Source organism: Motacilla alba, chromosome 4 (assembly GCF_015832195.1).
Source record: "Motacilla alba alba isolate MOTALB_02 chromosome 4, Motacilla_alba_V1.0_pri, whole genome shotgun sequence".
In the NCBI taxonomy this organism is placed as follows: Eukaryota; Metazoa; Chordata; class Aves; order Passeriformes; family Motacillidae; genus Motacilla; species Motacilla alba.
Genome location: NC_052019.1, coordinates 11,481,998 through 11,494,751, shown reverse-complemented (window position 1 = coordinate 11,494,751; position 12,754 = coordinate 11,481,998). Strand labels below are relative to the sequence as shown.

General features: G+C 39.9%; 1 protein-coding gene across 2 annotated transcripts in view; it reads left to right on the top strand.

Annotated features, from left to right (window-relative positions):
* The window catches only part of TBC1D14 (TBC1 domain family member 14), a 65,996-nt gene extending 53,756 nt beyond the window's left edge, over positions 1-12,240 (top strand). For both annotated transcript variants that reach the window (XM_038135780.1, XM_038135781.1), the window contains 2 exons: positions 7,469-7,727; positions 8,944-12,240. In XM_038135780.1, coding sequence (XP_037991708.1) covers positions 7,469-7,727; positions 8,944-9,009 — 325 coding nt within the window. In that variant the 3' untranslated portion in view covers positions 9,010-12,240. The remainder of the gene's footprint in view (positions 1-7,468; positions 7,728-8,943) is intronic.
* The last annotated feature ends 514 nt before the right edge of the window (positions 12,241-12,754 follow it).

Below are 12,754 nucleotides of genomic sequence, written 5' to 3'. Positions count from 1 at the left end.
GCCCATAATATGTTGTGAAATAATCTCCAGGACATTTTCTTACATTACTTTCTCAGGGATGGGGAGATGAAGCTGACCAGCCTCTAGTTCCCTGGATCCTGTCTCTTGAAGATAGGAGTGACATTTGTTTCCTTCAGGTCCTCAGGAGCTTCCCCTTATCACTGGGATGTTTCAAAGATAATTGAAAATGGTCTCACAACAACACTAGACAGTTTCCCCACACACTTGTATATGCCAAATTTATTTAAATGTTCCCTAATATGATCCTCCTCCAGCTAGGGTAGGGTTTCCTTATACTAGGCTTTTCCACTGGTCTGGAGGACCTGAGATTCCTAAAGGCAGGTCTCAGTAAAGACTGAGATTAAGGTGGCAGTGAGTACCACAGCTGTCTGTGTGTTCTTTGTCACTGGGTTCCTTGCCCTGTTCAGCAGTGGCCTCATGTTTTCCTGAGTCTTTTTTTTCCCTGCAGATGCAGGAAAGTCCTTCTTGTCGTCCTTAATGGACAACATGTCCTCAATGTCCTTAATGTCCTTTGGTTGATTCAGCTCCACACGGACTTCTTGTGTTGCCTTTGCTTGATTTGCATGGTTTGTGTATGCCTGTTTCACAGAGGGTGGTGTTACATGGGCTTTGTGACTTGGCTGTTACAATGGAATTAAATTTTAATGCATCATGTGTTGGGGAATTTTTGGGGGTTGTAATGAATAGGTTCATTTCTCCCAACATTTAATGGGAGAAATGCCATGGGAAAGAATTTGTGGCTGAAGGCTGAGAATATTATACTGAAGTAGATCTGTGCACAGAGAATAGAAAAAGTACTAGGATAGGGTAGAAGGGAAGAAAGAGAGCAGAGGCTGGTGTGTTCAGTGATAAGAGGAAAGATGTTGAAATTGTATGCCTCAGTGTTGTGAAAGCCTGTGTGTGGAGAAAGCAATTGAATAAAAGGGACATCAGAATAAGATGACTGTAAGCATGTGGGAGAGTAACTGGATATGCAGCACTGAAATCACCACGTTATTGTATTTTTAATGGACACTAATGTCAATAGCAGTCCAGAAATTACATCAGCCTGTTACATGATGAGGATGGTCACCTTACCAGCAGGGACACAGACTAGGCAGAAATATTTAATGCTGTCTTCACTTTGATTTTTAACAACGATGATGATGATGTGCTGTGGGGGTCTCAGAGCCCTGAGCTGGAGGACCATGGCTGTGAGGATGATGAACTTCCATTTGACCCTGAACTTGTGGGATTTGCTGCTCCAGCCTGATGGGATTCATCCAAGAGCTGTCAGATATCATCATGAGATCTCTCTCAATGATTTTTGTACAGTCTTGGGAATGTGGAGAGGTTCTGTTTGTCTGGAAGCTGGCAAACATTGTCCTGATTTTCAAGAAGGGTGTTTCTGGAAATGAAAGGCCTGTCAGAGTCACTACAGTGACTGGTAAAATTATGGAGCCATAAGGTTATTCTGGAACATACTGAAAGGCACCTGGAGGATAGCACAGCCAGCACAGGTTCACGAGGTGAAAGCTCTGCTTCACAAACTTAATTTCCTTTTATGACAAGGTTGCGCACCTAGCTGGGTAGATGTGATATTTTTAGACTTCACTGAAGATTTTTTTACCATCTCACAGTAACCTCTCCAGATTCTTCAGCTGGGATGGGGCAACCCTGGATGGCTGTACAGGTAGACTGAAGAATGATATGCTGGAAAGCAGCACCATAGAAAGGGACCTGGGGGTCCTGGTCAGTGGCAAGTTCAATGTGAATCAGCAGTGCCCTGGCAGCCAGGAGGGCCAGCCCTGTCCTGGGGACATTAGGGACAGCATTGTCAGCCAGGCCAGGGAGGGATTGTCCTGCTCTGCTCTGCTTTGCACTGGGACAGCCTCACCTCGAGTGCTGGGGGCAGTTTGGGGCACCACAATATAAGAAGCATGGATAACTATTAGAGAGTGCCCAAAGGAGAGCAATAAAGATGGTGAATGGCCTTAAGGAAGCTGTGTGAGGAGTAGCTGGGGTCACTTGGTCTGGTCAGCCTGGAGGAGACTGAGGGGAGACCTCATTGCAGTTAGAGCTTCCTGTGAGGAGAAGAGGAGGGGCAGGCACCGATCTCTGTGGTAACAGTGCCTGAAGCTGTGAAATTCAAGTTAAATATTAGGAAAAGATTCTTCTTCCCAGAGGGTGGCTGGGCACTGGCACAGGTCCCTGGGGGAGTGGTTGGAGCATCAAGCCTGGCAGAGTTCAAGAAGCTTTCAGACACTGCTCTCAGGCACTTGATGTGAATCTCAAAGTGGCTCCTGTGCAGGACAAGGAATTGGACTCAACTCGGGTATTCTGTGATACTATGGATTACTACTAGGATATGATGGTGTCATAAATAAGGTAACTGCTATGTAGGAGGAACTAAAATTGAGCATCCTCATGGTACAGGCATGTTAATATCATGCTATTTTTTTAACTTTGTGTTGAAAAGAAGGCATCTTGAGAAACAGTACCAGAAATTAGAGATTTAGAAAAAAAGACTGTTTTGACAGAGGGTGAAGGTTTACATTCTCTTCAGCAATTTTACTTTGATAGAATACTCTTTAATGTATTTTCTTGAGTAAACATTTACATGATTAGTTGTTCTCTCTTAGTACATATATAGGGAAAAAACCAAACACAAAACCAGAAAGAAAAAATGACTGACTTGTGAGTGAAGAACTGAAGTGATGAAGTGTGTTTTGAAGTGTTATTAAGTCTTGAGGCATATCAGGTCCCCCTTTTGTTACCTCTGTGGGTGTTGTCAAGAGCACTTGAAAGAGAAGTCAGTGAGGAGTGACTGTGGATGGTGCTTCTCAAGATCTTTGCATCAGTGAACTGACAATCAGTATTTCTTGCTGACTACCTGCATCCATAATCAAGCTGTTTATTTTAATTCCAAGGACAATTTACTGTGTTCCTTCCCATCCCTAGAGAGTTACAGCACTGATCATGCACAGGAATGTAGGCTCTTTGAGATAGACCTGCCCAATACTGTATTAAACTTATTCACCCTTGTCTTGAACTACACATACACAGGGCTCATACTGCTCTGTCCTTAATTTTGTTAGACTTTAAAGGTTGTATGTATGTAAAACTTACATATTTCACTTAAGTATATGTCTAAAGGTATTCATATATGTGTGTGTGTGCATACATACTTGTACATACTTTCTACTCCAAAATACTTTGATCCTGTAGCAGGCAGATTTAGATTTTTTTTTCTTTAAATTGCCACTAAGAGCGTGGCTGCAGTGTGTTTAAAGTCAGGGAAGAATATGGTACAGCATCACTTTGAGTAGGCAGACCTTTTGCTTGTAGGTAAAAATCTCCGTGAAACAGCCTTGCTCTAACATTACTTTTATTTAAATGAACATTTGTTCTGAGCTCCAAAGGGATGCCTGCTGCTATTCCCGTGGCTGGCGTGGTTACTATGCAGGCATGTGTGCAGTAAATCTCTGCTGGTGCCAGCTCTGGGTGGCTCCAGTAGCCAGTGCTGCGCAGACCAGTCGCTGGGAAACCTTCCTGCTCCTTCCACAATTAGAATGGAGACAACTGGTCTGCTTTGTGCTTCTTCCTGTCACCTGTGCTGCAGGGAACAGCAGTAAAATCGGTGTGTTTAAATCACTTTTGAAGGGATATGTTCCGAGAAAAAGAAATGCTGTAGGTGGACCCAGCTGTGCAGGTTTTCTTGGAGCTGGTAGAGGACTTAGAGAGGAGAGCTGCCCTGCCAGTTTAGGTCCACTGCTGCCTTCTATGATGGGAAAACTCCAAGGATTGAATAGTTTAATTAAAGGTGACATGTTTATTGGGGGATACTTGCCACCAGTAAGGCATCCCATTTAAAAAGGACCCATGTGCTCTAAGCCTAAGCTCCAACTGATAAATCTTGTAGAAAGAATCCAAGAACTATACAGGGTTTTACTTTTTTTTGGTGAGTATAAAGGGAATCAAGTGTGAAAAAAACATAAAGAACAATGTGCAGTCAGGTTCACAAAGAACAGAATAGCCCAGTTTTGGCCTCTCACTCTGTCAGCTGATGTTCCGCAGGCTCTTGTGAGCAGAGTGGAATGTGGATTTGCCAAGGACACATGCTGTCTATTTATGGCCTGCTGCTGCTATACAAACACCTCTTTATCCCTATAAAGAGGGATATATTATTGGCAATAATTATAGCCAAGGGCTGTGTTTGTACTGATGGATTGATCAGTGATTCTTTAGTATTACACGGAGTGTGATTGTGCTCCGTGAACACCATTGACACCATGTGCTTGTTAGGACAGAGGTCAGAGCCACTTGGTGTGGCCAATTTTAGTGGGCACTTCCAGTAAAGTATATATAAGTTTGTTTTCTGTTACTTTGAGAAGAGCATAGTCTGTGCCCCCCAGAAAATGCTCTCTTGCAGTCAGCATTTAATTTCTTTTTTCCAAATAAGAAATTAAATAAACACTTCTACTTTTTTTTTTTTTTTTTTTTTTTTTTTTTTTTACACTGTAATGATTTTAAACTTTACAGGCATGGGAAAGGAGTGTGTAGTGCAAGAATACGTAAGATCTGATTCGCATCAGTGTTGTGTGTGAGTTGCCAAACCAAAATGTGGCCTACCTGTCTGCATTTCTCTTGCTGATATCTTATAAAGACTTTTTAATTAGAAAGAAAAGAGAAAAAGGAGAGGGGAAGAAAAAGCAAAGGAAAAAGGATGGAGCTTATGATTATCATGGTGTAGCAGTGCTTTGCTTTCTTGATGACGTTGTGGTCATACGCTTTTGCTGTGAGCAGCAAACCAGCCAGGACTTCATGCATCTACCTCAAAGTACACTTTCATCAGAAACAGAGCCAGGGAGGAGAAGGAACACCTGGTGCTTCTTCTCTTCCTCTTCCAAACAGAGAAAAGCCAGGAGCCTGCATTGCCCTGACTCTGGACATCTCTATGTGAGTTAGCTGTGTTGTCTGCACCTGTGACTTAGAGTGGGTTGCAAGAGAGCTGCAGACAGAAGTCACCCTGCAGTACAGGGACAGCAGGTCATGTGCAAGGAGTGTGCCAGTGCTGCTGAGAGATGCTGCTGGAACTGCCTCAGTCTGGCAGCTGCTTTATTACTCCAATAAATTCCAGCAGAGTTTCAGACCAGTAGTTCAGATGTCTAATAAAAATGTCTTTTAGTGGGAAATGTTTGAAGGGCTGACATGCTGTATTTGTTCTAAGCAGATAGATTCCTACTGATTCCTACTGGCCTTTCACTGCTTATTCTAGGGGGTCCAGTCTCTGCTGTTAGGTCTTGATGCATCAATTCCATGCAAATATTAATGAAAGTTAATTGTCTTGTTAAGTTCCTGCAAATGGCACTTCCTTCCAAATTATGACGAGCTCAATGGCAAATACCTGACTTGATGTGACAGCTTTTTTGATGCGAGTAAATCCTTTCATACAAAAGAAGTGTTCTCATAAATAGTTCTGTCTTTTGACAGTTAATTTTCTGCATAGTTGGAGATTTAATACAAATGGGTTATTCAAGTTAGGTCTGAATCATGACAGAATAATGGCTTTTGTGAATAAAAACAGATCTATAAAGTTGGCATTGTTACTTATCTTTAACCAGGACTTGTTTCTGGCTGGATGTTTGCCTGCTACTTGGCGACCAGGAAAGGACTCAGTTGAATTGCTTCCTATTACACTGTTCCTTTTAAATTGAAAACCTGTTGCTGTTTCCTGTGTGTGCACAGACAAAAGTCTTAATTCTGCCATGTAGGTTTTCTACGGCAGTACGGTTTTATAGGGCCTGTGACTGTACAAAAAGGTTGAAAGAGTGTTCAAAGTAAATGAAGTCTGCAGTGCAGGATCAGCCAGTAACCCAGAGAAAGAGCTTGTATTATGCTTCTTACACCTTCATGTATGTGTGATGAACAAGTGTCTGGGTTTTGCATCCCAGACCTATACTTTTTGTTTGCTTATTTTACAATTCTAACTTAGCTTTTTGGAGAACAGGATTTAAAATGTTTCCACTTGTTATAAGAAGATTGCAATGAGATGTAAAAATAGGAAAAAAAATAAAATCCTAAGGGCCTTAAACCTGCTTCACTTGTCACCTGCATTTGTGCTAATGTTCATTTCATCAGGATGTTAATCAAATGAATGTCTTTTTCCTTTTCTCTAAAGTGTGGTGATTCACACAGAAGCCATATACTTAACAACACATCATTCAAATAAATGTCTATATAGTAAAAAGCAGATAATGCAGAAAACCTTTAATTATTAGACTTTGCTGTGAAAATACATTACTTCATATTCTATACGTATATATATGCGTGTGTATATATCTGTTCCATTTTATCTTTCTAATGTGAATCCAAATTTCCCAAATAAAAAATTGGAGGGATAGAGGATAGTTTTAAACACGTGAAAACTACTGTTCAATTCAGCATACTTGAAAAGGAGTTTTTTGTTAAAAGCTGTGGAAAGGTTTGATTGAAATTTGAGCCTTTGCTGACCTCTACTGGGGAGAGAATTCTTTGCAGTTTTACAGAGATTTTTGTGCACTGCATCTGCGGAAAAGTTATTTCTGAATTCTGAAGGATAAAACCACTATAACTCTTTCCCGTTCTATACTGTGAAATGATTCCAGGAAATTATTCTCATCACGTGCTGTTAGGTCACGGTTGGCAGCAATATTCCTGCTCTGCTGTGCAGTGAGATGTTGGATAGAGGAGAGAGGAGGGAGCAACTTCTTGTTTCTGGCTGCAAGGCTGTCAGCATTTTGGTGAAGGAAGAAATGTGGTCATGCTAGTTAATGACAGTGGAGTTTTAGCAACTGGGACGAGGCTGCTGCTTCTGGTATTACCCTTTCTCTTTGGGAATCACATCCCTCCAGGCACACTGAGCCACCATCTTATCACCACTGTTTACACCTCTCCAGACATCCTTCCTTGCCTGTTTCTCTCAACTCAAGGGAGTTCAAGCTGATCCTTCCTCCAAAACTCATGCTAATATTACTTTGCCTGTCAATCAAGCCTGGAACACAAGAGTTAATGTCACTCATCTCCTTTATCTGAACCACAAAATGCCCATTGCAGTTTGTCTTAAGGTTCAGCTTTTTGAGTTTCTTCAACTAAAACTGCATCAATTCTCAGCTCTGAAGTGATGATTAAATAGGCCTTTGATTATAGCTGCGGTCATCACATGCCCGTTGTAAAAGCATGTATATTGTTTCTTCTGGTATGATCCAAGAAAATTCAACTTAGAGACCACACCTTAATGGTTGTACAATTTTATATTGTTTCATGGATTGGTGTGCTGCAACTAGCAGAACTACTTCTGAAATATAAAAAGAAATACGCAATTACAAATATTTGAGAATCCTCAAACTTACTGATGATTGGTGTGTGTACTTCTGAGAGTATCCAAGACTTCTTGTCCAATAACGGAACATTTTGTTGTGCCTTTCAGGATATTCACATTGTACAGCAAATCTTTGCCACTAGACTTGGCTTGTCGTGTCTGGGATGTGTTCTGCCGTGATGGAGAAGAGTTCTTATTCCGTACAGCGCTGGGAATACTAAAACTTTTTGAAGATATTTTGACCAAAATGGACTTCATTCATATAGCTCAGTTTTTAACAAAGCTACCAGAGGACTTGCCTTCGGAAGAATTCTTCACGTCTATTGCTGCCATTCAGATGCAAAGTAGAAACAAAAAATGGGCTCAGGTAAAAGGGGATGTCAATCTTTGGTAACTGATGATTTTACTTATGAAAATGGGGTTTGGCAACATCTAGAAGAATTTTTTAGCAGAGCTAGCGCTTGATTTTATGGGTAGGTGGGACTGTGTAGCTCACTCCATGCTCTTTGCATACATTGAGATGAGTGGATTTGCTCAGCTTAATCTCCTCTGGAAAGGGAGAGCTCAGTCAACATTCAAAATTGAAATACTGAGTGAAATTTATGAAGTAAAAAGTCACACAACTTTGAAAATTTATTAGTTACAAAGGCTGCTAGCAACATTACAACTTAATACTTAAAAGCAGAAATGCACTCTTTTGGAGAAGTTGCCAGGACATGCTATCACACAATCCAGTCATTTTAATCTTCTTGGAGCTCTACTCTGCCTAACTTTGGTCTCTACAGAAGTGATTGCGTCTCTCACTTCTTTATTGGGATTTAGCATGTGATTTCAGAAATTGTTTCATCTCTCTAATTTCAAGTAAATTTCAGTTTAAAGAAAAAAAAAGATGTGTCATCTGAATGTGGAAATCATTAAGTGGCTGTAGCAGCCATTCATGTTGGAGAGTGGAAACACCTCTTTTTTTTTCTTCTTTGTTCAAAGCAGCAATACAGCCCACTTTGTGAGTCATTCCATAAGAGAGCTCTGCCTATTTTATCCAACTGCTTTGTTGCAGAGAAAAGGAAAGGTTGGGGCAAATCAGCTGCAGCTGGATGTTTCTGATTCTCTCCTGGGGTAGCAGTGCCTGTAGATGCTGGGGATTGCCAGTTTTCTTTTCAAGATCAGCATTTCTAACCTTCACAGCAGGAGTGGCTCCACAGATTGTTCAGTTGTCTCACCTTCCTTGAACATGTCATGTATGCATGAGGATTGCATTCCAAATGAATTGCCAGCCTGCTGCTGCTTCCCTTGTGGGGAAGGGGAGAGATAAGGGTCCTATTCTGCCAAGTACCCCAAATAACAGACTTCAAAAGTGTGTGTTGGGGGGAGATAGAGTTTAAACCTTTGTTAATCTGTTTCTATCCACAATGTCACAAGGACTTATGGGAGAGGTCTCTTGTCAGTGGAGAGATTCTCTAGATTTAATTACATTAAATAGTTAAAGTAGTATTGCTCAGACATAATTAAAACTCTTTAGAATGAATTGAGTATTTTTTTTTAATCTAATGCTTTTCTTCTCTCTCATTTCTTGAAATGTCTAGATACTGGCTGCTCTGCAGAAAGATAACCGGGAAATGGAAAAAGGAAGTCCTTCACTGAAACGTTAACGTTGGCTTTGCCTCCAGTGACTCCCAGGAAAAGAGCTAAAGCGGCAAAAGTATTGATTACTGTTTGACATGTATGAGCCTGCAAATCAAAGTGTTAGTTCAGTTACATTTAGCAGTAGAATAGCCTTAAGGGGGAGAGAAGAAAATCGAGGAGGAGGAGTGAGAAAAAAAGAAGAAAGGAAATTAGGGGATAAACCCCTTAAAATTAAACCTAGGCTTAGCCTTAAACTTTTAGTGGTATGCGCATACGCTGTGGAGAGCATTACACATTCTGTACTTCTGATGAGGGCAGTGAAACAAAATAATATCAAGGGTTTGGGGGTTTTCTAAATTGTTTTTCTTAGATGTTTTAAAAGACTGGACATTCAGCAATGTTGGTTGCTTTGATAGCTATTCACGTTCCATTCTTAGGCAGGATATATTTCCAATACCTGTAACAGTAGCTGGATCTGGATTTTAGATGACTGGTGCTTGAATTCTAAATGATGTAAGGACCATTTCTTCAGAAATGCTTCTGATTTTATAGGATGTGGGTCCCATTTACCAAAGAAATCATGTAGACATAGAACTGCATTCCTTTCTTTAATAAGAAAAAGTTAAGTAGAAAGTAAGCTTGGAAGAGAAGTCAAACTAGCAGTGCAAAACTAATTATTCTTCAAGATGCCTTGGAAATTTATTTTCCAATCTGGATGCATATGGTGGAAATTCCAGTCATCAGACTAGATTCTAAACTCACCAGGAGGCTTCTGGTATTAAGGTGGCATAATTTCCCAGTTGTGCTTTCTTTCCTCTGTTGAAAGCCAGTGTCACACACTACTAAACACATGTTTCCACGTGTCCCTCTCCTGGGGCACTGCTGTTTAACTATGTTCTTGCCTACCATCTGCTTACTGTGTGCCATGTGTCCAGTCTTGGAGATGGAACTGGACTTGGCACATAAACTGAGAAATGGTGAAAAGCACCTTTGGTAGCTGTTTTACACCTAGCTTTGCTCACTGGCAGAACTAAAGAGGAAGGGTGGTAGGGGAGCTGTTGATGTTTGCCAGTGTTGCTGCTGAAAAGCAAAGGTTCTGTGGAGTCTCCTGGAGCTGCTGCTGCCACAGTTGGAAGGTTATGTGGAGCAGATCCATAGAGTGGCAAGTGAAAGAAGTCCATTGGGAAATGTGCCATCAGGATAAGTACAAGCTGTCATTTCTGAGCGTTTATCCGATCTCTAATACATGAGACGAGTTCCAGCAAACGGCCGTTACATAAATCCCTCACACATTGTAGATCCTCTCTGCATTCAGGTGAATGTTGAATGGCAAATCACGAGTGCCTCTGATTTACAAGAATGTTTATTGCATAGTGTGTAGTGTAAAACCTATTTTATCCTAATGATGATCATTGAAAAGGGAAAGGTAACTGAAGCAATATTTGTGTTAACTGTGAACAGGCGTTACTAAATCCTCAGCGTTTCCCTGCGCTCTTCAGCTGCTTTATGCTGATTATTTTGGCACTGTCTGAATAAAACCAAGAAGAATAGTTGCACACTGCTCAACTCAACATACAGTGTAAAGGACTGTGGGACATAATCAAAACACTGTCCTTTGGTACAGACATTATTTCTGTGAGGGATAATTTGATTGTAATATTAGTGAGAACAAGATTCCCTGGTAAGTGAGGACTCATAATCACTTTGCAAGATGTGTAATGCGAACGCAGCCTGCAAGTCCGATACCTCATGGACCTCTTCTCCTGTCCACTTTGTGTAGCTGGTGTAATGGATGTGGTTTTTGTTGGTCATCTTAATTCCACCACAAGACATCACCTCGGTCATCACTTATTGAAATAGACATTAAGATGTGATAGGAAACATATTAATTCACTCAGAATTTGTACAGAATTCGTCCTCCAGTGACTGGTACTTGTATGCTCCATTGCTTTTGAAGTGCAATAGAAAGCAGGAAGGTCAGTAAGTGTTTTTTAATATTACTTTTTCTATTACTACAACAAATATGCCTTTCCATGAAGAATACGAGAGGCCTACCATCCGAAACATTTGCACTATGCTTTTAAACGGTTTATGGAACACAGAGATCACTTTTTCCTCAGTATACGTGTTTAGGTGGTACTGTAACTGGCTTTGTGATTTAAGTCTTCATTCCACCTACATTTGTGTTTTCTTTTAAAGCAAGTCTACAAGCGTGGCTCATTTGTTTGGTTAAAAAAGCATTTTTTAGCTACTAGGTAACTTGGCAGCCATGGAGAGCCTGTTCTTTTTCTCTTCTCAATAAGATGTTGAATGTAACAGTGACAGTGGGCATAGTTGTGGGGAGAAGGCCTGCTGCAACACTTGTGCACTGTTTGTTACTTGCAAATGTAATTACTTTTTTTTGTGATTTGATCTGTTCTTAGAAGTTGTATATATTTTCTAAATGATTTCTTTGTGTATATAAGGTATGTTCTTTAATGAAGAAACAGCAATGCAATAAAGAGCTTTGCACAGTTTATTTTCAAACAAAAATACATGTGAAAAAAATCACCTGCCTAAACATGCAATTATTTCAACTTCTCAACAACTTGATTTGAAGGTAATGCTTGAATTTTGATAAAAACAGAGCTGAGTAGTAATGGCATAGAATTTGTTGCCACTGAGCTTTTCAAGTTTCTTGCAGTATACCAAATTTCTTAATTAGCTAATACAGAAATCTTCTTTAAGAAATTCAGGGAATTGCATTAAAAATTTGACAATTTTATTGTTCAGGTACTCGAAAGTATCTGTAACAAGATGCGTGAGATTTCCTTTCATGGAGCAAATGTCCCCATCAAGCAAACTTTCTTTTCTTCATGGGTTTAAAGAAAAATGAAACTGCTGCAATACATGAGAAGTACCACTGTACGTGCAGCAGATCAGAGAAACCAGAAAACTCCAACCAGCTTTGGGATTCTTTACAATCTGCACTTTATAGTAAAGCGGTTTTGCAACTTCGATCTGCAGTCAATCAGTAATGTTATTTCATTTAGTAAACAATTTCATCTGGGAAAAAAAGGTACCTTGTAACAGCTTATTTTTGAATGTTTTAAAACAAGAATGATATACAGAGAAGTGTTGGTACATCTGTACATCATGTTTAAATTGGGTTATGTAGTTACCACGTTTGTTTTGTTCAGATATGTGTATCAAACTGGAACTTTTTTCAACTGTAAATATGTGGTTTTGTTAAATAAAGTCATGTAAAGTTATCTTAATCAACTGTTGTCAGTGTAATTCAGATATTAAAAATTCCAGTACAACTCTTTTTTTCTTCACAGGTGGCTTTAGCAATTTTTGTCAGTTCAAAAAGAGCCATTTGTTAATTAAAGGTAGAGGACTTCTTGCTGATGCTTTGAAGTTCTCATGTTAAAATACCTGTTAAATACCCTGAGACATTTAGAAAATCTGATACTTACTGTGCCTGTGGTTTTATCCCTTTTCACACATCTTCCTCTGGACCAGGCCTGAGGTCTGATAAATGTACTATGAAAAATAGTTGTAAATACATCTTTGTGTATTTTCAGAGTTCAGGATTGCATAAATACCTTATCCCGCCTTTGTTTCAAAAGAAGAAATCTAATTTTTTTGCAAGTTTCATAATCACAAAGTGTTTTGTGCTCAAGGCAGTGTTGTTTTACCTCTGACATAGGCATAACTGCAAAACTCAAAGTGGAGAAGCTTCCTGTTGCTAAAGTGAGAAGAGTTTGAAGGATGAAATAAAAGAGGGGA